At 54.6% G+C, this 24522-nt stretch overlaps 2 protein-coding genes across 4 annotated transcripts; both read left to right on the forward strand.

Moving 5' to 3' along the window:
* Positions 1-483: 483 nt before the first annotated feature.
* On the forward strand, positions 484-11783 carry CD276 (CD276 molecule). Of its 3 annotated transcripts, none has more exons than XM_032699819.1 (8): positions 484-547; positions 3431-3563; positions 4897-5247; positions 5631-5927; positions 7428-7568; positions 9112-9153; positions 9533-9568; positions 10736-11783. In XM_032699819.1, exons 2-8 carry the CDS (start codon positions 3527-3529, stop codon positions 10756-10758), a joined length of 927 nt encoding a protein of 308 aa, XP_032555710.1. In that variant the 5' UTR covers positions 484-547; positions 3431-3526; the 3' UTR covers positions 10759-11783. The 3 variants fall into 3 exon arrangements, with proteins under 3 accessions (XP_032555710.1, XP_032555708.1, XP_032555709.1); XM_032699817.1 differs by lacking the exon at positions 484-547 and adding an exon at positions 3240-3308 and having other exon boundaries at positions 7248-7568; XM_032699818.1 differs by lacking the exon at positions 484-547 and adding an exon at positions 3240-3308.
* Positions 11784-17468: 5685 nt separating this feature from the next.
* On the forward strand, positions 17469-20729 carry LOC116792826 (zona pellucida sperm-binding protein 3-like). The gene is made up of 9 exons (XM_032700200.1): positions 17469-17870; positions 18450-18568; positions 18650-18753; positions 18942-19119; positions 19192-19312; positions 19424-19515; positions 19585-19730; positions 20252-20371; positions 20599-20729. Exons 1-9 carry the CDS (start codon positions 17469-17471, stop codon positions 20727-20729), a joined length of 1413 nt encoding a protein of 470 aa, XP_032556091.1.
* The last annotated feature ends 3793 nt before the right edge of the window (positions 20730-24522 follow it).

The raw sequence follows: 24522 nt of genomic DNA on the forward strand, positions 1-24522 counted from the left end.
CGTGCATCCCAATCCCCTGGCTGAACGCACCCTGCTCTCTCGGCCCTGTGCACCCCAATCCCCCAGCTCCAGGTTCCCCAATCCCTCAGCCCCGCGCTCGCCAACCCCCCAGCTCCTCAATCCTCCAGCTCCAGGCTCCTCAATCGCCCTGGCTCAGTGCTCCCCAGTCCCCCAGCCCCGCTCTCCCCGATCCCTCAGTTCCAGGCTCCCCGATCCCTCAGTTCCAGGCTCCCCAATCCCCCAATCCCGCTCTCCCGGATCCCTCAGTTCCAGGATCCCCAATCCCCCAGTTCTGTGCACCCCAGTCCCCCAGCCCCGCTCTCCCCAATCCCTCAGCCCCGCTCTCCCCAATCCCTCAGCCCCGCTCTCCCCAATCCCTCAGCCCCGCTCTCCCCGATCCCTCAGTTCCAGGCTCCCCAGTCCCCCAGCCCCGCTCTCCCCCGTGTCCCGCTCCAGGCTCCTCCCGCGCCGTTCCCGGCAGGAAGCAGCCGCAGCCAATCGGGCCGGGGCCGCCGCCCGGACCCCGCGCTGCCGCCGCCGCTGCCCGGTAAGTGCGGGGGGACCCGGCCGGCTCGGAGGCGGTGCTGGGACCGCACCGGGGCCGGGGGGCTCGGGGGGTGCCGGGGGTCCGGCCGGGAGCGGGGCAACCCCGCGGGAGGAGCCGCCGCCGCCCCCGCTGCCCCTCCCGCGGGCCGGGGCGCGGGACCCGGGCGGTGTTCCGGGAGGGCGGAATGAATGGGGCTCCCCCCGAGCCGAGCCCCGCCGGGGGGACACGGCGCAGCCGGGGCTGGGGGGCTCGGGGAGCCCCGGCGGATGTTGGGGGGAGGGGGTGTCGGGGTCCCCCGGTCTCGGTGCGGGCAGTCCCGGGGGGCAGGCGGTGGCCCCGTCGCTTCCCATGGCGGGTATGGATTCAGGGACGGCGGCATCCCGGCATGCTTAGAAATCCGATTTAAACCGCCCTATTTAATGTATTGGGCTGAACACACCCCACTCGTGGGACAAAATTCCGAGGGGAAGCGGTTGTTCCCCTTTTCCCTGGGCTGAGACAAGAGATACCCCCCTCCTTCCTGTCACCAAGTATCACCCCGAATTTATATTCTTTCCTCCTGCCAAGTATCACCTCAAGTCCTTGTCCCTTCCTCCTGCCAAGTATTGTATCCCAAATCCTTGTCCCTTCCTGCCACCAAGTATCACCCTGAATCTTCATCCCTTCTTCCTGCCAAGTATTGCACCCCAAATCCTTGTCCCTTCCTCCTGCCAAGTATTGTACCCCAAATCCTCGTCCCTTCCTCCTGCCAAGTATCACCCTGAATCCTTGCTACTTCCAGGGACCAAGTATCACCCCGATCCTTGTTCCATCCTCCTGTGAAGTATCACCCCAAATCCTCATCCCTTCTTGCCATCAAGTGTCACCCTGAACCCTCATCCCTTTTTCCTGCATTCGCACCCCAAATCCTTGTCCCTCCCTAACCCCAAACATCACGCCCTGAATCCGCACCTGGAATTTGAGAGTTGCACCCCATCCTTCCACCCCTGCTTTGCTGTGTCCCCCATCCCTGCAGAGTCCTGAGTGAGGAGCTGCTGCTGTGCACCCAGAAATTGAGCAGCAACTAAAAATAGTCTAGAGCAGAGCTGGGCTCTTGGCTGGCACAAACCCCAGGCACGAGAGGAGCAGAGTGGGGGGCTCAACCCAGGCACCCCCAAAAGTTGGGATTGAGCTGGACTGGGAGGTGAGGACATATCCCTGGGTCTGTAGATGTTTTCTTCACACCTCAGGGTGATAATTTGGCAGCTGATAATGTGGGTATTATAAAAAAGCTCTGTGATAGTAAATAAAAAATAGGGAAGGGATGAGGTATGATTCCTGGGGGGATTTAGTTATTCCTTGGGTTTCTGGAGGATTCAGCCTCCTGGCTTGCCTTCACAAGGGCATTCCTCTTCCAAGGAATGTATTTGTGGAGTTCCTTACATCCCAATTTGTGACAGAAGCTCAGGTCTGGGACAGAGCCCATCCTTTGTCCCGGGATGACACCACAGGAATGGGGAAACTGAGTCACAGAAAGGCAAGACTCCCAGCTGCAGAAGGAGGACTGGGGACATGGGTGTCCCCTTCCCGTGACACCTCTGAGTGAGTCTGGCAGGACTTGTAGGTCACAAAACCTGTAAAATATAATTTATTTTAGCATCACCAGGAAAAGGGAAGAACTCCAAGGGAGATGAGTCATGGTTTCCCTCGTCTGGGCAGCTGAGTGATGCCCCATCACCCTCTCCTGCCACGGCTCCCTCTCTTCCCGGCTGCCTGGCATTGAGCACAAGGCTGGCTCTGGGCTTGTGCACTTGGGAAAAGGCAAGAGTCAGGTTTAAGAAAAAAGCTGGATAATTTGTTTTCTCCAAAGAGCCTCGTGCGTGGGACAGAAGGAGAGGGGATGCTCCCTCAGAGATCTTGGGGCAAAACTGTACCTCAGCTACCCCCATTCCCTGTGCCTCAGTTTCTCCCCGTGCCTCAGTTTCCCCCGTGGGAGCTGAGCTGACCAGAGCTTCGGGGCTGCCTTTTCCCTGACTGAGGGGGGTTTAAGGAATAAGGTGCCAATGGCCCACGTTGTTCTTGCTGCCCCCCAGGCAACTGGTGCCACGACACTGATTTATTTCAAACTTGGCTGTGTCGGTGCTAGAGGCTCCGGGTGGAGCAGGGGAGCTCTGGGATGTGCTGGGACAGGGATGGGACAACGCAGCAGCGCCGCTGGCTGCGATATCTGGGGCTCATTTCTGCTGTGAGGGAGGAACGCGGGTCACGAGCTCTTGGCAGGGCTGGGAGGGATGCTCAGGAATCCAGCCAGAGTAGCCAGCGGTGCCTGGCAGCTTGCCCTCACCTCTCCCCACATCCAGCTCTGAGACACTCTGGCTCTATTCCCCATTTTTCGGGACAACCTCATGCCGGAGATTTTTCTGCCTTGAACAGGGATGAACCTCCCAGCCCTCCAGCTGCTGGCGGAGCCAGGAATCTGCAAACCTCTCCCGTTTAGCTTCTTCTGTTTAGTTTTTAGCAATTTTGGACGCTGGGAGCGAGTTGCCTCCTCTTGGAGGACAGGGATGTAACAGCTGCGGGGAAAAGCTGGGAAAGAGAGAAACAAAGGGGAGGAGAAGCAGGGAGGAAGGGAAGAGGCTCACGTGGCTTCCCCAGGGCACCGGCCAACGCCTCCAGCACAAGAGCTGCCTCCGGCTCCATCGGCTCCCCGATGCTGGGGATGCAGCAATCCCTTGGCTGGTGCCAGGCTGGAGGTGAACCCCCTCCCAGGTTTTGTGACAGGGTGGGTGCTCCGTGGGGATGGCTGGTGTGGGATCCCCGACCTGGTGCCGAACTCCTCCCTTCTCTTGCTCTTTGTCCCTGGTTCCCAGCACCATCTCAGTGTTTCCTTCTGTTTTTCTTCAGCTCAGAGCTCTTGTTCCAGGAGAGAAGGCTCCCTGTGAGGACTCCCCAGGCTGTGCTTTCTCCTGCTTTCTTATCCAGACTTTGCTTCTGCCAAGGATGTTCTTCCTGCTGCTTGTCCTGGGAGTGCTGGCAGGTGAGTAGGGCTGAGGGGGGGTCAGCATGTCACCACCCCAAAGGACATGTCCTGAGTGCCATGTTTATCCCAACAAAGCTGCCTTTGCTCTGTGGTTCCTGGTGGCAGGTCCCCCAAGGTGTTTTTCCTGTTTTGTGGTCCTCTGGCTGCCCAGGGCATCACCCTGGCCATGGCTTGTGGTGGCACTTCGTAGCAGGGGACACCTCCTTCCATGTGCTACAGCTGAATGGCAAAGTCAGGGGAGGAGTAAATCCTGAAGGTTTTGACTTACCTGGGAGAGACCTTGGGACTGAATCCTTTTGGATTCCACAGCCAGCAACGATTCTGGCCAGGCTGGTTCCTAAAACCCACTGGCATTTATTATTAGCCAGAGGGAGACGTGACACTCTGGAGTCTCCCTGGAGCCAGGCAGGCTGCCCAATGCTCTTGTCCTGCCTGTCTGTCCATCTGCACCCCCTGGCAGGGCTCCTCCTGCCTGGCTCCTTCCTGCAGCTCCTCATCCTCCCCCACAGCTCCTCATCCTCCCCAAGCAGTCTCTTGCCTCAAATTTAATGTCTCATTACTGCCCTCGTCCCATGGGAGGTATTTGTGGGAAGGGCTTTACCGTGCTCTGCAGTGGTGCTGAGCTTGAAATATAAAGTAAATCCATGGTCTGAGGTGAGATTTCCCCCCTTTTCCTCCCTGTTTTGGGATTGGGGTCTGCTTTGGGGGACATTGGTGCCAACAGGCACCCCAGGACTACCTTCAGGTCCAGCAGCCCTGGCACAGCTGGTATTGCTCCGTGGTAGGGTTGGCATTGTGCCGTGGGACTGGGACATGGTTGGCATTGTGCTGGAGCATTGGGATGAGTTTGGCACCGTGCCATGGCACACTGGTTGGCATCTTGCCGTGGCACTGGGATGAGGTTGGCACCATGCCATGGCACACCGGTTGGCATCGTGCTGGAGCACTGGTGCCATCTAGTGCCTGCCAGCCTGGCCAGAGCTGGCTCATCCTGGGGACACAGGACTGTGTCCCCACTGCTGTCACCTTCTGACCTCCCCTCCCCATGGGGACAATCCAGGCTGTGTGTCCCGAGGGGTGCAGGTTTGGGTGCTCGTGACTGTGTCTGGCATCTGAAGGCACTGGTGCCCCTGGTGTGGTGCTGGACGTGGGGCTGTCTTCCTCCTGGCAGGGTGGGCTTGGTTGGCGACGGTCCTGAGATGCCACCTGCCCATGGGTCCCACCCATGGGCATCCCTCCGTTTGCTTAGATGTTACCCAGGTGGAAGCTTAAGGAGGTGCTTCTGCAGGTCCCACCACCCCGTGCTTTTGCCCTTGTCACCCTCCTGTAGGTGCCATGGAGATCCAGGTCCCGGATGAGCCCGTGGTGGCTCTTTTTGGCCAGGACGCCACCCTGCGCTGCTCCTTCTCCCCCGAGGCCAACTTCAGCCTGGACGACCTGAGCCTCATCTGGCAGCTGACAGACACCAAGCGCTTGGTCCACAGGTTCTCCGGTGGCCGGGACCAGCTGGAAGACCAGGGCAGGGTCTACACCAACCGCACGTCCCTCTTCTATGACCAGCTGCCCCAGGGCAACGTGTCCCTGCTGCTGCGGCGCGTGGAGATCGCGGACGAGGGCAGCTTCACCTGCTTCGTGCGCGTCCGCGACTACAACAGCGCCGCGGTGACGCTGCAGGTGGCAGGTGAGGCAGGGGGAGCTGGGCTGTCCCTGTGTGTCTCCCCAGCAGGAAAGGGTCTCCCATCATGCTTTGTGGAGCCCCTCTCTCCACCCCTGCTGTGGTTTCCCCGTGAATTCAGGTCTCTGTTAGAGACCAGCCAGCTGCACCTCCCCAAAATAGTGCTTTGTGGGTTACAGTCTCTTCCCTGCCATCATGGAGAAGCTCCCAGTTAAGAGAACACTTGGAAGCATGGACATAAATGATCCAAAGTTGGGGAGCCTTCAGCTGATTGGTTTTATCAGCTGGAAGAATCTGTCCTGGAGCTTGCCCAACCTCATTGGGTTGCTCCCGATCCTGATCCTTTGGTTGTCTCCATCACATCATGCTGGTTGTCCTTTCCCTTGCAGCTCCCTACTCCAAGCCCAGTGTGCACCTGGAGCCCAGCAAGGACTTGAAGCCAGGTGACCTGGCCATCGTGACGTGCCACGCTTCCCGCGGCTACCCCGAGGCCAGCGTGCTCTGGCAGGACAGCCGGGGCAGCAACATCACGGAGAACATCACCACGTCCCAGGTGGCCAACGAGGAAGGTCTCTTTGATGTGCACAGCGTCCTCCAGGTGCTGGTGGAGCCCAGCATCACCTACTCCTGCCTGGTGCAGAACCTGGTGCTGCAGCAGCACGGCCACGCGTCCGTCACCATCACGGGTGGGTGAGCCACCAGATCTGGGGGAAGGAAGGGCTGGGCTCTGTCTGCAGAAGGTGACCGTGGTGGCACTGGGATCTGGAATCCCTACTGTGGCCCAAAGCCACCCTGGGTGTTGCTACGCTATGTCCCTGCTCTACCAACCTCCCCCATGGACCTACAAGGGTGACTCGAGGCTGTGCTGTCTCCTCTGTCACCCCACACCAGCATCCCAGTAAGAACCAGTGTCCTTAGTTCTTAGTCTCCAGCTTTGCTCTTTGCCCTGTGCCAGTCCAAAGTATCAGCACAGGGTATGGCAGGTGTCTTCTCCTTAGCCCGTTACCATGGGGTGCTCTAAATTTGGGGATCTCCATCCCAACTGCACCAATCCAATTCGGGAATACAGGCTGGAGGAATCCATCAAGCACATTCAGCCTCACTGCTTCTCTCTGAGCTCTGCCTGCTGCCCTCCCAAAGCTCCTTATAACCTCTTGCCCTCCCCAATAGCATTAATTAGTATTTAATTACTCTTGGTATGGCATTTGCTGGTTAGGAAGGTGGATCCCTGGTGGAGCATAAACTTTCTAGCTGGATGCACCAAACTCTTGCAGGAAAACCTGTGTGGATGCTGCTAGTTGGGGACAGGGGGGTGACTTTTGGATGGGCTCCTGAGCATGCAAAAAAAAGGTCAACCTTGGGGTGATATCTATGAAGGGGCAGGGCTTGGGGCAAGACTGTATTTGAAGAAGGAGCAGTAATATGGGGAAAAATTGGATTCCCAGTACTCCAGGAGATATCCCCTGAGCCCTGGTGGTCCCTGCCACCTTATTCCAGTTCCTGAAGGAACCTCCAAAAATATGGAGAGGGACTTTGGACAAGGGCCAAGAGTGACAGGACAAGGGACAATGTATTGAGACTGCCAGAAGGCAGGGTTAGATGGGATATTGGGAAAGAATTCTTCCCTGTGAGGGTGGTGAGGCCCTGTCCCAGGTTGCCCAGAGAAGCTGTGGCTGCCCCTGGATCCCTGGAAGTGTTGAGGGCCATGTTGGACGGGGCTTGGAGCAACCAGGGATAGTGGAAGGTGTCCATGCCCATGGTAAGCTTTAATGTCCCTTCCAACTCAGGCCATTCTATGATTCCAGACCATGGGGAAGGTATTCTCATCCTCCCTGGCATGAGATGACAGGGGAAAGGGAGCAGGTGCAGGATCATCTGATGCTTCTCCTGAGCTTCTTAGCAAGGGAAGGGTCAGCCTGCAGTTGAATTTATTAGTGCAATTATATAAAGATTTAATGAAGTATTTTAGGGAGTGACTCAACCTGCTGCTTCCCTGCTGGATCCAGACCTGCTGGGGGAGGCCATAGTTCTGTGCACCGATGGTTTGCCTTCCAAAGCCACCCTTGTGCCACCAACTCCCTCCATGGGGACGTGCCCCCGGCACCGCGGGGTCCTGGTGTGGGGCACACGTTCCCTGGTTGGGCAGTGGTGCTCACCCAGGTGTTGTGTGTCCCCTCCCCTGCAAGGCCAGCACCTCGCCTTCCCCGCCGCCGCGCTCTGGGTCACGGTGGGACTCGCCATCTGCGTCCTGGGGCTGCTCGTCGTCCTGGCCTACGTGTGCCACAAGAAAATCCGGGAGAGCTGCGAGGAAGAGGAGGAAAACGCAGGTAATGGGGCAGCTCCTTCCCCCAGAAAGGGGGAATGGTTTGCTGAGGGTGATGGAATGGGGGGAGCTGGGACAAGTGTCAACCAGCACGGGTTTGCCTTGGTGGTGGTGTCTTTTAAAGGAGGAAGGGATGCTGGGGGTGCTGGCACCAGCAGATCTGGGCCACAGAGCCCATGCTGGCTGCAGACAGCTCTTTCAAACATACACCTGGTTTTCCTCCCACCCAGCCTGTCTCCCCCTTTTCCTGCTCTGAGCATCCTCCGTGTGTCTGGTACCCACAGCCAGGAGCATCTCCTCCAAGGAGGTACCTCTAGCACTTAGCACCGTAGAAATAACGTAAGAGAGATGCTCTGTGCTCTTGTTTCCTGCATCCTCCTCCTGTTTGGGTTGGTTTTTTTATTTATGGAGACGTGTTTGCACAAAAAGGGGGGGGGTTGTTGCTTTAAAAAGCTGCCGTGCTCCGAAAATGGCCGAGGAAGCAGCTTTGCTGGCATTCCCCGTTGTTTTCTCTCGCTGCCTCCCGAGGCATTTGCTCTGCCAAAGCCTTTCCCTGCCGACATCGCTCTGCGGGGCCGGGACCCGCAGTCTCCCTCCCCGGGGGCTCCTGCTTCACTCCTCTCCCTGCCAGGAAGGACCTTGGAAGCAATGATGCCACCGTGATCCCTGGCTGTCCGTGTCCCCAGCAATGGGGACAGAGGGTTTTTTTTCTCTAGGAAAACATCTGCAGAAGTTATAGATGTATTTTTTTTATATATATGTAATATTTTTCCCTCTGTACAGAGTATTTTCTCCTCAGCCAGGGGATTTTCAGGGCCGTGACACTCAGCCGTGGCCTGGGGCCAGCTGACCTCAGTCCTTTAGCATCAAGACACAGCTCCCACCCCGTGATGTTTTCCACTGATGGCTGCACACCCACCCTCAGGAATAACCTTTTGCCGTGGCTCTTGCTCAGCCAGAGGCCAGGCAGGGACCCTTCCTGCCTCCTGTGGCTGCCAGGCTCGTGGGAACAGCGATTTTTGCTGGGCTTTCCTGCTGGGAACTGCAGCGTGGCAGGACTTGCCCGTGAGGTGTAAAAGCTCCCGGGCTCCAAGGGTGGCAGCCTGGTGGGTGCTGTAGGACGGGGGATGCTCATCCCTCGGTGGTGGGGTATCCTGGAGGTGCCGGGGGATCCGTGGTGTCCCGCTAAGCCCCTCGCCGAGTGTTGCTCCAGATGGCAGCCGTGCTATAAATAGGGATGCGACGGCTGCGCTGCGTCGCCTGGAGCTGTGCCTTTTCCTGCTTCGCTTGTAGGGAGTGTGCCATGCTGGCACAGCGTGTGCTGGGGGAATACCCCCATGGAGTGCCCATGCAGGTGGGTGCCAGTCACCTCCCTGAGCACCCCCAGCAGCTCAGCAGCACCTGATCCCGAGCAAACCCCGGGATACGCGGTGATTGCGGGTTGCTCCGAGCAGCCGGCGATCCAAGGGGCATCCCCAAAATCCAGGGAGGTGGGGTTCAGGGTGGGCACTGGCACGTTTCCCACACTCTGTCTTGCTCTTTTGCAGGGACGGAGGAGCAGGATGAGGAGGGGGAAGAGCCCAAGACAGGTGGGTGCATGGTCCCGTATAATAAACCTGAGGGTTTGTTATATAGACAGTGCATTTTACTGCCCCTCCATCGGTGCTCAGCCCCCCACGCTCCTCTTTTCTCTGGCACATCCCTCACCTGGCAGGTCCTTGATAAGCCAGTCTATCCCATGATAAAAAAGCATCTAACAGTTTAATTATATGCCCAGTGATTGCCTTTATCTGCTGGCACAGGAGCAACCCTGCTTGGGATGCTGTCTCTTCTGCTGGGGAGATTTAGGGACCAGGGTTTTAGTTGTTGGGATGGGTTCCCTAAAGTGGGGTTTTTACTTATTTCCTCTGGGAAGATGTTTCCTTGCAGGGGTGAAGGACTGACCATGTGCTGTTTTGCTTTTCACAGCTCTGCAGCTACTGAAAAGTGTGGAGAGCAAAGAGGGTGAGTGGATTTGGCAGGACCATGAGCTGGCCCCTGGTGAAGGTTTCACCCTAAGCATCGTCTTCGGGTGATGCTCAGATCTATGTGAAAAGCATCTATTGGATTTTGGTTTTTTTTTTCCTCCGTATTTTCAATTTTCATCTTTTTCCACCCCAGTTCTCCATCAGATTTTCCCAGATCAGTGATTTCCCAGGACCCATTCCCACCCCAGTTTGGCCTGTGCTTGCCCTGGGTGCCACTCATGTCTCCCAGCAGCGATGGAGTGAGGCAGCCAGTGGCTTCCACAGGATGTTTCTTCTCTTACCCTTCCTTTTCTTGGGCACCTTGGGATCAGGAAAACCCACCTGCCACCAGCTCTGGACACTGTGAGGAATTTGGGGTTATTTTGAGTGTTGCTGTCGGTTTGCTGAGAGAAGAGGAATTGCTGGGGTTGGTCCTGCCCTTGCAGAGAGCTCCATCCCTCCCCATGCAGAATTCCCCAGCAGCAGACTGGTGCTGAATTTCAGGTGGAAATCCATGGAAATTGGTGTCTCAGGTCCCGTTTCTGCCTTTCTCTGTCTTCTCCCAACCCCTTGGCTCGGTGCTGCCAGCAGCCCATCACCCCTCCCAGCCCAGTGCTGGGTTCCAGCTCTCTCTGTGCCTGGTCAGTCCTGCTCCTCCCCGACTCATTCCCATCCCCAGATCTCAATCTTTTAATTTATTTCGTTTCTTATTAAATCAGAGGCTTGGCCTCTGCTGCTGGTGAATCACTGCTAATTTAACCCTTCCTTCCTCTTTCATTCAACTGTGCTCCATTTCCTGGCCCCTTGGCTTTTCATTCCCAGTGCGTCCTGTTTGCTTAACCCCATGTGCCAGACATCTCCCACTGGCTCCTCGACCACTTTTGCAGCAGAAACGAAGCTTGGATAATAACACCTCCCAGGATTTGCTGGCTACAGGGGCATTTCTAGCCAGGAGGATGAAGGAAGGGATAAAAACACACCTAAATGTGCCTGGTAGTATTTGCCTGAGGCTGACATCACCCTTGGGAGTGGGGATCCCAGTTTTCCTGGGCGAGGAGAGCCCAGAGCTGCTGCAACCAAGTGAACTTATTAAGTTAGACCTGTGAGTTATTCTTTTTTAATATGTTTGTCAGTTATTTATTTAGTCTTTTTTTTTTCTTCCCAGATAACGAGCAAGAAATTGATTGACAGGGCAGTGCCCTGTGCCCTGGACCAGCTGAGATGTCCCCAGTGGGGACGAGGTCCGGGTCCCCTGGGAGGACACGGACCTGCTGCCACCCCTCATCCCGGGTCCCATCACCTTCCTCCCTCCCTGGCCATGTCTTTGGGGTGCCCTGGGGCTGCAAAGAGGCTGCATCTCTTCATCCCTGGCAAGCTCCGAAGGCTGGTGTGTCCCTCCTAGGGATGGTGTGTGTGGGATGGAGGATTTTCCCTGTCCATCCCCACGTGGGGCTGAGAACAACCAGCGTCACCCTTTCCCCCAGGCACCCCCTGCACCTCCTCCCTCGTGGCCACAGCTGAGCCAGCCACCTTCCAGGTGCCTTCCAGGGCACATTTCACTGCCCTTCCCAAGCCCAGAGGCCTTGAGAGTGGTGATGGCTCAGCAAGGTCCCTGGGAATGACTGCTGGAGCCCTGGAGGCTCTGGGAAGATGGGTGGGACCCAGGGGTCCCCAGGCACGGTGCTCTTGGCCCCCCTGGAGGCACCACTCCAGGGGCATGTGGGGATAATTATTTTTTTCACTTTGCAACACTGTGGTTCCCACTGGACTTATATTTTTGCCTTAAATGCAAAATCCCATTGGGGTGGTTATCTCCTGCTTAGGACTTGGGTTTTTTTGGGAAGGGCAGGCCTTGGGGGGCACCTGCTGGCCAGGTGAGGCCCTGCTGTCCTCCCCGTGGTGACAGAGCTGATGCTTCGGGTGCTGAAGCACTGGTTGGGCCAAACCTGGCCAGGGTGTGGGGTTGAGCACCCGTTTTTCCCATGGGATCATGGGGTTTTGCCCTTGTGCATGTCCTGGGAGTCCTCCTGTTGCTGCTGGGGGCATGGGGGCACCCAAACTGCCGGGGTGAACGAGGTGGCGCGTCCCTGGTCCTGCTCCAGGGGTGGAGAAGTCCCCGATGGCTCTTCTGCTGGTTTTAGTCATTATTTAAAGTCCAGAATCTGAAGGGATTATTGTGCCTTGACAAATAAATTTGGGGTTGTTTTGGCCAATGCTTTCCGGGCTCGGTGTGGTCTCTGAGATGCAGCTTTGGACATAAATAGTCTGAAGATTGGAATTCCCAGAGCAAAACCTTCATGTTCCCCTCTCAACCCCACCTGAGCTGCCCTCATCCATCCCCCAGCGCTGGGAGCAAATGGCCAATGCCTGCCCTCATCCCTCTGCTTTATTCTCATCCCTCAAGCAGTGGAATAAAGAGGAAAATCCTGAAGGGATGCTGTCATCTGTCCGAGATGGCTCCAGAATTCAGGCTGGTTAATCCCAGTGCTGGGATGCAAGAGGGTTCTGACAGGGCCTGGTGAGGAAGGGACCTCCCTAAATCACCTGTGAGGGGCTATTTTTAGTTGTCCTCCCCCGTCATGAAGCCAAGCTCTGCATTCCAATAGGAAAATATTCCTAAAGGTGAGACGAGGGAACGTGTGCTGGTCTCAGCCTCTGATTAGGGAGGGGATGGATGGTGATTTCATTGAGGGGTTTGATCTACAGCCTGAATTAAGTGCCAGTGCAAGTTTTAACGAGGAGCCAGGAGGTGCCATTAATATTATTTAGTGCCCAGCACTGGGCTGGGGGAATGAAGCCATTAACCACCCCTCGGGTAACTCGTCCTTGGCGGGCAGTGGGATGAGTTGTCCCCACGTCTGGGACATCGTTGAAGGTCCTGAGATGGTGCCACAGCATCCCTGGGGATGTCTGCTCTGGCTGGGAGCTTCCTGGGGCTTTTATTTGGGCAGATTTGAGGGTTTTATTTTTGCAAAATGCAGCCTGGGCTATGCAGGGAAAGGAGCTCTTGAGGCTGGTGAGGGAGAAAATCATAATTAGCTGTGGAAGCCCAGGGAAAACATTCCTTAGGTGGCTCCAGTGTGATGAGCCCTTCTGAAGTGTGAGCTGCTGTTCCTGGGAGGATGTGCTGTGCTCTGGCCTGGGATAAGCACCCCAGGAGGAGCTTAGTTGTCCCTCTTGTCCCCAGCTGCCATCCTGCTTTTGGGGCTGTCCAGGTGATGGATTTTTTGGGGAGGAAACCATCCATCCTCTTCTTAATCCTATGTGATGAGGCCCAGGCAGGGATGAGGCTGGACGGCCGTGGGTTTTTTTCCATTCCTGAAAGCCCCCAGATCCTTCTCCGCCTGCTCCTGGCTAATGGTGAACCTGGCAGCTGGGAAGGTGGGATTTAAGGGATGCAGCATGTGAAGGACCTGGCAGTGAGAGCTGGCAGCTCACTCGTGTTTGCTTCATCCCTCCCGGGAGCAGGCAAGGCTGTGACTGCATCTGACCCCCCTGGATGGGTGAGGAACAACCCCAAAATCCCATTTGGCAGCTTATTTCGGGAAGCACCGGGGTGAGTCTCTGCCAGTGACAGTCGATGGCAACTCCATTTGCCTCATCAATATTAAATAAAGGTTTCCTGCTTTTTCTATTGACCTAATTCTGAAAAGAGGTGGGAATAGAAATGCTGAGCCTTGTTGCTGCCTCCCTCTGAGGATTGCATGGGCTGGAGGATGGGATGGGATGGGATGGGATGGGATGGGATGGGATGGGATGGATAATGCCCCTGCTGTCCCCTTGGATGGGGATGCAGAGCCATGACCCTGCAGGCAGGGACTCTCTGGATACCCCACCCTGGGGTAGGATGAGTGATCCCCCTGCTGTCCCTCTTGTCCCCTTGGATGGGAACATGGATAGGGCCACATCCCTGCAGGCAGGGATGCTCTGGATGTCCTGTGTGGTGGGATGGATGGGATGGATAATGCCCCTGCCTGTCCCTGTTATCCCCTTGGATGGGGATGTGGAGGGGGTCATGTCCCTGCAGGCTGCAGGGGTGCTCTGGATCCCTGTGGGGTGGGTTGGACCCCAGAGCTGCCTGGCACCCCTGGGTGACTCACACTGCCCTGCACTGTGAGTCAGTTTTGTTTTCCAGAGATGAAGGATCTGCAAGAAGCACCATTTTCTACGTAGGCTTGTTCCCATGGGATGATGAGCAGGATCCATCTCCTACACTGCCCCCAAATACCCAATTTTTGGCCTCAGAATTGCCGGGCCAGACCTGAATTCAGCTGGAAAGCTCAGAGCAACCTGGCTGAGCTCCTTTCTGGTTTTAAGGCCATTGCAAACAGAATATCTGAGTTTCCCAGAGAAAGCAGAGCACAGAAACAGCCCCAGGGCTGGATCTTCCTGCTGCTCTGCTGCTGAAGGCAAGGAGCAGAGCCAAAGGCAGTGGGAATCTTAAAAACCACTTTCTGTGTCTGCTCTCGGCTTTTCTTGGGAGGTAACAACCCCAAAAGAGTTAAATACGTTTAAAAATGCAGGATTTATCATGAACAGACAGTTTTTATTGTATTTGCCTTTTGTTTCCTCCTAGTGCAACAATTGGGATGGGGAAACCACCCAGCTCCGTGCCAGCTCTGCTCGGGGAATTTGCTTTCCATGGGCAAGTTGGAGCCAACACAAAGCCCTGGCACGCTCGAAAGCTCGTTTTTTGTCAAAAATAAAAGGCCTTGAAAAACTCTCACTTGTGCCATGGATGCTGGTCCCACACCCTTTTGATGGGGGACGAGGAGACCCATGATATTCCCGAGGGAGTTGGGACTCCCATGTGGAGTTGGCACGTTCAGAGCCAGTTTCTCCCTCCAGGAATCCATTTTTCGGAGCTGGATCCCAAGCAGGTTATTCCCTGCAGCCACAACGCATCTGATCTTGCTAAGTCAGAGTTAACGGAGGGGTTGAGAGACATTTTAATTACAGCTTTGGCTTTCCCGCGTGATTTTTCCCGGGCAACGCAACCAATTTATCCATCAGCACTTACCAGGGATCTGAGGCAGAAAGGAAGCACGGGGGGTGTTTATGGCGGTGGCTCAGGAGTCGTTTAAGAGAGATTGGAAATGAAACGGGGATGTTGCTTAAAAAACCCCTACCTGGCATGAAGGACTTGTCTCCAGCCAGGAAAATTAATGAGCGATACCTTTTCCGAACTCCAGTTCCCCTCTTTTGCCAAGCGGGGTTTGTTTCTCTTTGGGATGTGCTGGTGGGAATGAGGGAGTTGGGGTGATGTTCCAGTGTCATTTTGTGATCAGGTGGCATTGCAATTTCCTTTTACCATGGCAAACCCCCTGGCAATGCTTTTCCGAGCAGGATCCGAGCCGGCGCCGCAGGAAGAGAGGCAAAGAGAGGCTGATGCTGTTTAATGATCCTTAGAGAAGTGTGTGATGTCTCAGGTGAGATGTTGCTTAAACAGTGCCTGAGAAGTATTAAATCCCTCTATTAATACAGTATTTAACACTCCAGTGAAAAAGCACCCTGGTAAATAAACAGAGGAGACAGAGGGAAAAAGGGCTGACAGGGCAGTTGTTTTCCGTGCCCGATGGAGAAATGGTTTCTCTCATCCCAGGTGGTGAAGTTGTGTGTGGTTGGAAGGGACCTTCAAGCTCATTCAGTTCCACTCCCTTGCCATGAGCGGGGACACCTTCCACTATCCCGGGTTGCTCCAAACCCCATCCAACCTGCCCTTGGACACTTCCAGGGATGGGGCAGCCACAGCTTCTCTGGCCAACCTGTGCCAGGGCCTCTCCACCCTCACAGCCAGGAATTTGTTCCCGGTCTGGATCTAACCCTGCCCTCTGGCAGTGGGAAGCCATTTCCCCCTTGTCCAAAGTCCCTCTCCAGGGACTGACGAGGGAATGTCCTTCATTCCCAGGGGAAGCCTGCAGCGGGAGGACTTTGCAGCTGGGAAGGACTGTTCCTCCAGAGCTATTAAATCCCGATTACAGTGATGGATGCGGCATCGCTGCGGCGCGAGCTGGGAGGTGGTGGATGGATGGGGGGTTTTTTGCTTCCTATCGATCTCTTTTGCACCCGAAGGAAAATAAAAGCTGTTTCTCACCCAATAGCTTCAGGATATTAAAGCCAGTGAATCTCCTGTCCCTTTTTCATCCCAGTTGCCTGAATGTATTTCCCACTGTACCACTCCCGGTGCAAACCCTTGGCAGGAGCTATTGCAGGGAGGTGAGAAACCCACCTTTGAGCAGAGAAACCTTGGGCTGTGAGACACAGGGCTGGGGGCTGTATGGGGTGAGCTGCATTGCTCCCTTTGGGATAGGAGCAAAGGTGTGTGGGATGCAGGGACCCATCCATACAGCCCTGGTTCTCCATAGAGGCTGGTTTGCAGGAGGTTCAAATCCTGGACCTTCAGTGCCATGTCCTGCTGTTGGGATGGATAATGGGGCAGCAGGGATGTCACCTCCCATCCTCCTGGATACCCTCAGCTCTGGGAACTCCCCCGAGCAAGCTCATCTTGCCTGGCAAAACACTCCAACCCAGCAGAGGGATGAGCTGGGTTTGGAGACGACCCACTCTTGCTGAATTAATAAAGAGGCCTTGAGCTGCCGGAGAGGTTTTTCTTGTTGTATCATTTATTCATCATTCATAAAAATATCAGGGGCAAGGCTGGGACATGGACATCATGCCAGAAGAGGTTGGCATGTGTGTGTGTTTGTGTGTGGCATTATTCATGCTGCAGGGGCACAACAGCATGGGCCTGCAAGGGGATCCCACCAGGAATTTGGGGGCGCCCCTGTATCTGGGTGAGAGCTTTGCTCATACATCTCCTAGCTGTGATGCCCCCTACAAGTGAATAGGGCAGGTTCCCCCATCCCAAACCCACCCCAAAGGTCCCGTCAGCCCGGGAGGAAGATGCTGCAGCTAATAAACCCCACGTTTCCCCGGGCACTCATGTAAAGCACCATTAGAAACACACCAGGAACACAAACGTCAAGGCTAAAATATCCCTCCCAGCTTGTTCATCCACGCTGTTGAGGAGTGGGTGTGCTCAGGGCATCCCCCCCGTGGCAAGGGGACCCCCCTTGCTGGGCTCTGCCCCCACAGCAAACTGCTCCAAGTGACCCCGACCCTCCACCCAGCTCAGAGGTGTAGAGCCATTAGTCATCCTACTGTACACATGAGCAGCTGTTCCAATTAGCATAATTAACACACGAGGGCCAATTAATCTCTTGATTATGCCTGCCATTCACTTATCAGCTGCTATTATGGGAAGATCGCCTTTTGTACCTCTGCTTTCTATGCAAATGAGCTGGTTATGATGCCTTCATTACTCCAAACACAATTACCCAGCGCAGATTCCTGTGAAATCGGGCACGGACAGATTGCAGATGCCACGGGCCACAGTCCAGGTGGCTTTTGCTGTTCTCCTCTCCATTTCTGAACGTGCCACCTCCAGGGGTGCTTCACCACGTGGATTCTGGGGAATTGCTGATGCTGATCATGTGGGGGAGACTGGGGGAGAAATGTTTGTGGGAGCCTTGCTGGGCCTTGGCCATGTTGGTCAAAATTGGCTCCACCTCACAGAGTGAGAAGGACACAGAGGTGCAAGGGACCTGTGGCCATTTGGCCACTGAGGTGGCAGTGGCTGATGCCACCCCAAACAGGCAAGATGTGGGACAAACTGCTCAGGGGTAATTTCCAGGTGCAGGTCAAGGAAAATCATCCCCTGTGCCCTGAGAGGGAGCGATGGTCCCAGCTGGATCCCATTGTCCTGCTCCTCACTGGGCGGGGTCCCACTGGCAGCCCCCAGGTGTGCCCTGTCTGGGCTGGGCTGGGCTGCTGGGAGTGCTGGTATAAAAGGATCCTGGGCAGCACCTCCTTCATGAGCTGGTTTTTCTGGAGTCAGGATGGGGTCTGCAGGCAGCCTGGGTGTTGCTCTGTTCTGCTGGGTGCTGGCTGAAGCAGCATCCTATAGCCCCTGGGGGTTCCCTCAGAGGGACTCAGGGGTCCTGAGGGTCCGGGGTGACTCCTCCTGGAGCCGGCCCCATGTGCCTTCCTTCTCCCAGCCCTGGGCATGGGTGGACGTGTCCCAGCTCCAGGCCATGGCCCCGCTGCACCCCGTGGCCGTGCAGTGCCAGGAGGCACAGCTGGTGGTCACAGTGCACAGGGACCTCTTTGGCACCGGGCGCCTGGTCAGGGCTGCAGATCTGAGCCTGGGATCAGCCTCCTGCCTACCCCTGTCCCAGAATCCTGCTGAGAGCACTGTGACTTTTGTGGCTGGGCTGCACGAGTGTGGCAGTACCCTGCAGGTGAGGGGGGGGTGCTAGGGTGAGGGGCTACTGAGTAGGGGTGGACCTTCTCTGGGCTCTGACCAGTGCTGGGTGGGCAAATGGGAAGTGCTGTGGAGAACAGTGTGCTGCCTGATTCACCCCTGACAAGCTCTTGGTCCTGGAAGTGGCCTGGTAAAGGGTTTGGGGTGAGGAGAGGCTGATTTGGTTGCAGCAGTGAGGGGTGGTGTGGCCATAGCAAAGGTAGTTTTTGGAGTATGGGTGCCATCCTCAAGCCCAGACCCAACAGCAAGCGAGACTTGTAGTGCTTTGTGACTTGGATTCAACTGGGTGCATGAACACATGGGAGAGTGGGTGCTTGGAGTTCTGAAGTCCTTGAGGCTCCTTGACCTCCTTCAAGGCTGGCCCCTTGTTGGAATGTCAATACAAAGCCTCGTGGTGTCCTATAGGCACTGAATTTGGGGATGTGGAGGACAGCCTGTGCCTTTACAGCTGTGGCCTGTGTGTCCTGGCAGTCAGTGCTGGGTCTGTGGTGGTGCTGAGCTTATGGAAAATAATTTGTTTTCCTGTCTTTTCATCTTTCTCAAATCTTCCTTCCAGACGACCCCAGACTCCCTGATCTACAAAACAAGCTTGTCCTACAAACCTACTCCTTCTGGCAACCTGGTCATTGTAAGGACCAACCCGGTGGTGGTTCCTATTGAGTGTCACTATCCCAGGTGAGTGTGGGGGCTGTGCTTCTGCTCCCATGGACCTCAGGTGATGGTGGCATCCCTGTTAATGCAGCTCTCCCCGTTCAGGAGGAGCAATGTGAGCAGCAATGCTGTCCGGCCCACGTGGGTTCCCTTCCGCTCCACGCTGTCGGCTGAGGAGAGGCTGATGTTCTCCCTGCGCCTCATGGATGGTGGGTGCAGACCTGGCAGCCCCATTTCCTCATCCTCTCTGCTCTTGCTCACATGCTGAGAGCCCAAACAGAGCTATAATCTGAGCTGAAGTAAAGCCCACGCTGCTGCACAGTTGAGAGGTCCCTGTGCTGGGGAGGGCAATGTGCTGCTGTCCCGAGTGACCTGTGCCCTTGGATCTCCCTTCCAGATGACTGGAGCACAGAGAGGCTCTCCAACGGCTTCCAGCTGGGGGAGAGCCTGCACCTCCAGGCTGACGTGGCTTCTGAGGGCCATGTCCCTCTGAGGCTCTTCGTGGACGACTGTGTTGCCACTCTGAGCCCTGACAGGAATTCCTCCCCCCGATACGCCTTCATCGACCTCAGCGGGTAAGGGGGGCTGTGCTCTGGGTGGAACTACTGAGCTGGCTGGCATGTCCCTGACTCCTGACCCTTGCCCAGGTGCTTGGTGGATGGGAGAGCAGATGACACCACTTCAGCCTTCATGTCCCCGAGGCCGAGGCAGGAAACGCTGCAGTTTGTGGTCGACGTGTTCAAGTTTGCAGGAGACGACAGGAACCTGGTGAGGTGTTGTGCCAACCCCTCCTCCCCGGGGTGTTTCAGATGTGCTGCTCTGTTTATTAAAAAAAAAAAATCAGCATCCAAGGCTAACTAGTTTTAATTTCTCTTCCAGATCTACATCACTTGCCACCTGAAGGTCTCCCCAGCCGACCAAGCCCCAGATCCATGGAACAAAGCCTGTTCCTTCAACAAAGCCAGCAGCCTGTGAGTAGCTGGTGCTCGTAGGGAGGGAACCAGCCTGGAGGAGAGGCTTTACAGATAATTCTGTTGCAGTTGGGCACCCGTGGAGGGTACTGGAGACATCTGCAGCTGCTGTGAGACCGGCAACTGCCAGTTGCATGGAGGATACTCCCGGAGAACCAACTCTCCTGCCAGATGGCCAGGGAGGCGCTTGAGGAGAGATGTCCCTTCTGAGCAAGGTAGGGCTGTGCCTAAAATGTGCCCCTGGGGCTGAGTGACCCTCTAGGCTGGGACAGCCAACATACTGTAACATCTTTAGTTCAGGGACAAACCCAGCTCTTCTGCAGAGCCCTTTGGCAAGTACTTTCAAACTGAAAGAGGGAGAATTTGGGTTGGATATAGGGAAGTTCTTGGCTGGGAGGGTGGTGAGACCCTGGCACAGGTTGGCCGGAGAAGCTGTGCCTGCTCCATCCCTGGAAGTGTTGGAGACCAGATTGGACGGATCTTGGAGCAACCTGGGATAGTGGAAGGTGTCCCTGCCTGGGCTGGGGGGGGGGTAGGTAGGGAGGGAAATGAGATGGACTTTATGGTCCCTTCCAACCCAGACCACTCTGGGATTGTAGGACTTTATTCTAAGTAACTGTGTCTGTGTCCTTAAGTTTAAAAGGAAAGCTGCTCTTGCAGGGTCCATCCTTCTGTAGTTTCTAAAATCCAGAGTGAGCAGGAATTACCTCCTCTGTGAAACTGTTTGTTTTTCTAGGTGGTCCCTCAAGGGTGACAGAAGCTGAAGTCTCAGTTGGGCCACTGTTAATCCTTGACTCAGCTCAGGGATTATGGAGTTCCTCTGGAGGTCTTGGACCAGCAGGGAAGACCCCACAGGGTATGTGTGGGGGGTTGTTTTGTTGGATTGTCAATCAGGTCTCAACTGAAGGTGACTCCAGGTTGTTCTAGTCATGAATCCACCATGATTTCACACCTGGAGAGGCTTTCTAGTATAACCATCAAGAGACAGTCTGGGGAACTCCTTCCCAGAGCTGCCAGCAAGTTCATCCACTGGCAGATGATGGGAAGCCATTTGATGTATAGTAAGTGTCTCTTCTCCCTCAGGTGCTGCTGGAGGACTTCCCATGGTGGTCCAAGTCGCTGTGCTCACAGCAGCCACTCTGCTGAGCCTCACGGCTCTGGGACTGTTTCTTGTGTGCAGGAAATGTCCCTGCCCTCCTGGGATGTCGTTGTAACCTCCATCCCTAATAAAAGGAAACATTTCTGCCCTCTCCTTGTGTGAAACATTTCTGTCCCTCCTCAGTGGAAAGGGGGGGACACCAGGCAGCCTTTGGTGTGCTTGGATGTGACTCTCCAAATGTGGAGGCTCCCTGGATATTGTATCCTTGGCAAAGAAACCTGAACGCTGGCTGGAAACAAGGTATGGCTCCTGTTTTCAGGTGGATGAGGGAAGAATTAATGGCGCTTAGAGGTGCTGAATGGTTTCCCAACTCCAGAAGTCCTGTTTGCTCCTCCTTAGCAGGGGTGTTGCTGGAGGATATGAGAACAGGCTTGTTAGTGTGAGTTAGTGCCTCCTCATCCAGGCTGCAACCTCTCCTGAAGGACACAGTGGCAGTTCTAACTCTGGGCTGAGTATGGCTTCTGCTGCTGGGAGAATTGGGGAAAAAAACTGGTGTTGGGGATGAGAAAAGGCTCAAGATGGTCCTGTTTAGTGTGGCCTCAGCTGTAGGGAGAGCAGGGAGCAGTGGCTGAGTGGGAAAATGGAAATGGGGACACTGTAAGAAAAAAGGGACAGATAGGGAAAGCTACTGGTCCACCAGCTCTAAATTGCTTTATTTTTTTTTAAATATAAAGGAGGGGAAGCCCTCAGCTGGTAGATTTGCCTGGATTATCATCACCTCTCCTTTTAGCACCCTTAGGGACTCTTTCTGCTGTGCTAGTACAGCTGAGCTATAGGGCATGGGAGTCCTCATCACACTGAAATTGAGTCAACATGCACCAGACAGGCCTTAAAGCTGTGTTAAATTGCTCTGTGCTCTTTGGCTTCCCCTCCCAAACAGCACAGGCTTGTCCCAAAATCATGGCTTAGGCTGATGAAAGCATCTTCTCTGTGATGGAGTTCAAGCTGGGTGTGAGCTCTTGGTGTCCCAGCTCCTGATGTGGTGAGTCAAACAGCACCTGCACTCCTCAAAATCTTGGGGAACATGGATATTTCTCAAGTGTTTGTGTCCCTGTATCCAGTTCCAGCTGGAGGCCGCAGGATTTTGTTATCCCATGGCTGCAGGGCTGCGTGCTTTGAGGTGCTGCCTGGTTTGAAGATCAGAAATCTGCATGGGGGGAATTAATGCCCTGGTTTATGTGGTGTGGGACCCTGTGCTCTGTGGGGAGCACAGTGAGGGCATCGGGCTCCTTGAGGCACAAATTTGCCTTGATGGGAGCTGGTGGCCCTTCCACGGAGGATCCCTAAACCTGTTGACTCCCCTCCATCCTTCTGGTCTAATTGACCACGTGGCTTGTTTTTCTTTCCATACCCTGGGAGAATCCAAACACCTGATGCTTGTAACAGCCAGTTCTGAGCTGAGGAAACAGCTCCTGGCCCTGGATAAGGAATAAAAAGGAGCAAGGTTGATTCAGATGTTTGCTCCTTTGCTTTTGCCTTCTGAAGGCTGCTGCTGTTAAAGGTATTCCCTAAACTGGGTGGCTGAAGGCTGGAAGCAGCTCTTCTGCCCTTGGGCTGGAATTCCCCAGCCATTAGGCTGAACTCTGGTGATGCTCAGTCTCCCTACAGCGTGTTCCAAGAAACCCTGAGGGCAGCCACAGCTCTGCAAAGGAGCCTCCCCGGTGCTGGGAAAGCAGCTTGGTGCCTGTGCTTCCATAGGCTTGGGAGGGTGGGGAGCAGGGACTGCCTCCCCTGACAAGCTGGGATTGAAAGCCCGGGGATGATGTGCCTCAGGCAAATGTTTCCTGGTTCTGTTTTCATTGAATTAAGCAGCTGAGCTGAAATAATCAAGTGGAAAAGTGAGGCAGCTATGTAAGGTTTTTTCTTTGGCTGGAATCTTCCCTGATCAGGCTTTCAACCTTCATGTTTTATGCACAAGCTCCTTCCTGGAGGAGCTACAGAAGATTAAAACCTCTTTTTTTTTCTTAATTTTTACCTTGACAGGGTAACATGTGTGCTGAGTGTGTGGCCAGGCTGTGATGTTGCCCTGCCAAAAGGGTGGTGGTGCTCTTCCCAAGGGCATGGAGGCACAGCTGTGTCCTTGGAGCGGGAAATGGGGAAGAAATCTGGCAGGGTAAGGGGAGTTAGGGCATGGAAATCCTCTTTTGAGGCCCATCTCAAGCAGGAAGAACTTGTCCTTCCCTCCTGCCAACCCCCTTCCCAGCCCAGGAAGGGCCACATGTGAGCTTGGCTTCACCTGTGGTACCCACCAGACTGGATTTTAGCGTAATTAACATAATTTATTAAAGAATTAATAGCTGTCAGTCCCAAACCAATCTGTTTACTGGGGAAAAAAAAAAAACTTGAGAGGAGGGCTGAGGAGGAGGGGGGCTTAGTGGAAAAACAGCTCCCAGAAACCCAAGCCTGAGCTAAGACTCCCGAAGCTGGGATTGCTGTAGGTGGATCCAGGAGCCAGGGAGGCAAAGTTGTCTCATGGAGGTTGATGGAATGTTTATCCAACTAAAAGGCCAGGCTGGAATGTGCCACTGGATGCCCCTGAGAGTCAGGTAGTGCCAGGTGCTGCTCCACTGTCCCCAAAGGCACCGAGATTTTGTGTGGGTGACATTGCTGGTCCATTTTTCCTGCCTGGTTTTACACAGCCTCGTGCAGTTCCTTGATGGATGAAGAGGGAACGTGCATGGCACGTCGTGGTGTCCCCCTCACCTCTTTCCCACCAGTGAGCCCCATCCACCCCAATCCCAGAGCTGCTGCTCCTGGGCTTTGTCAGCATTTAACTTCCCTGGCACACGTGAAGTCAGAGTGAGGACTTCATGGGAAAGCTGTGGGATGCTGGCAGAACAATCCTTTGGTGGAATTACTAAGGTGGACAAGGAGGCACTGTTGTTATTCAGCTGTGTCTCTGTTGTATGGAGATGTTGATTGTAGGCTCTAAGTGGCCTTCAAGGCAATTAGTTAGAAGGAATTTACTGTGCAGGAAAACAACCCAGTGGTCCTTACAGGAATTTTTGGGCTACAGTGCCACATGAATGATGTGAACATCAATGCCACACCAATCCTTCTACACCCCTGGTTCAAGGGGCTCCTTTCCACCCTTGCTTTACCCCTGTGAAGAAGCTCCCCGATGTCTTGGGGGTCCAATTCCTGCCCCAAATATCTTCTGGAGCTCACCCTGCTCCTTCAGCTGCACTTTGATCCCAGCTCGGGGCCTTCAGCCACTCTTTCCTGCCACAGGTGTCCCTGATCAGCAGCTCCCAGAGTCCTGTAAAGACATTGGAATCTCATTAAAAATAAAGAAATATTCCCTTTAGTGGGAAAAAAAGAAAAAACAAACCAGGAAAAATAACTTCTGGTGTTACTAAAACTTCTGTGTTTTCTCTTTAAAGCTCTAGAGTTGGGGAGAAAGGACCTGTGAGAGAGGCTTTTTCCATTGTTGATGTCATTTTGTAAGCTGTTTATTGTAAATAATTTCTGTTTTCCCCGTGAATACCTGGTGAAGAAGCCAAAAAGGAAAATTTCTGGTATCTCTCATGAGTATTTATTCCCATCTGAGAGACAAATGTGTTTCCCCAAGGAACCGAACTTAATTCACTTCTGCTTTTGCTGCCAGAAAAAAAAAAAATGTGCTGCAGTGTAAATGGAGATGAAGGAGCAAAATCCATTTGAAAACACCGCCGGTAAATTGAAGGTTTGCTGTATTTGCTGAGGTAATTTAGAGCAATTCCCCGCTAACGAATTAATGCACCACTTCTTGTTCATTATAGCTTTCCTAATTTAATTGGAGCTCTAAGTGTGAGCTTCATTACCAGCAAATATTAATGCAATAAAGCAGGTTTTGGTGGAGTCCATCA

Source organism: Chiroxiphia lanceolata, chromosome 12 (assembly GCF_009829145.1).
Source record: "Chiroxiphia lanceolata isolate bChiLan1 chromosome 12, bChiLan1.pri, whole genome shotgun sequence".
NCBI classification, from domain to species: Eukaryota; Metazoa; Chordata; class Aves; order Passeriformes; family Pipridae; genus Chiroxiphia; species Chiroxiphia lanceolata.

Bases quoted from the DNA above. Each gene is read 5' to 3' on its own strand.
- LOC116792826 (XM_032700200.1), top strand. From the start codon at position 17,469: ATGGGGTCTGCAGGCAGCCTGGGTGTTGCTCTGTTCTGCTGGGTGCTG. The intron at 18,569-18,649 runs GTGAGTGTGGGG...CTCCCCGTTCAG, and splicing joins ATTGAGTGTCACTATCCCAG to GAGGAGCAATGTGAGCAGCA. The intron at 18,754-18,941 runs GTGGGTGCAGAC...TCTCCCTTCCAG, and splicing joins CTCCCTGCGCCTCATGGATG to ATGACTGGAGCACAGAGAGG.
- CD276 (XM_032699817.1), top strand. From the start codon at position 3,246: ATGCAGCAATCCCTTGGCTGGTGCCAGGCTGGAGGTGAACCCCCTCCC. The intron at 3,564-4,896 runs GTGAGTAGGGCT...ACCCTCCTGTAG, and splicing joins TGTCCTGGGAGTGCTGGCAG to GTGCCATGGAGATCCAGGTC. The intron at 7,569-9,111 runs GTAATGGGGCAG...GCTCTTTTGCAG, and splicing joins GGAAGAGGAGGAAAACGCAG to GGACGGAGGAGCAGGATGAG.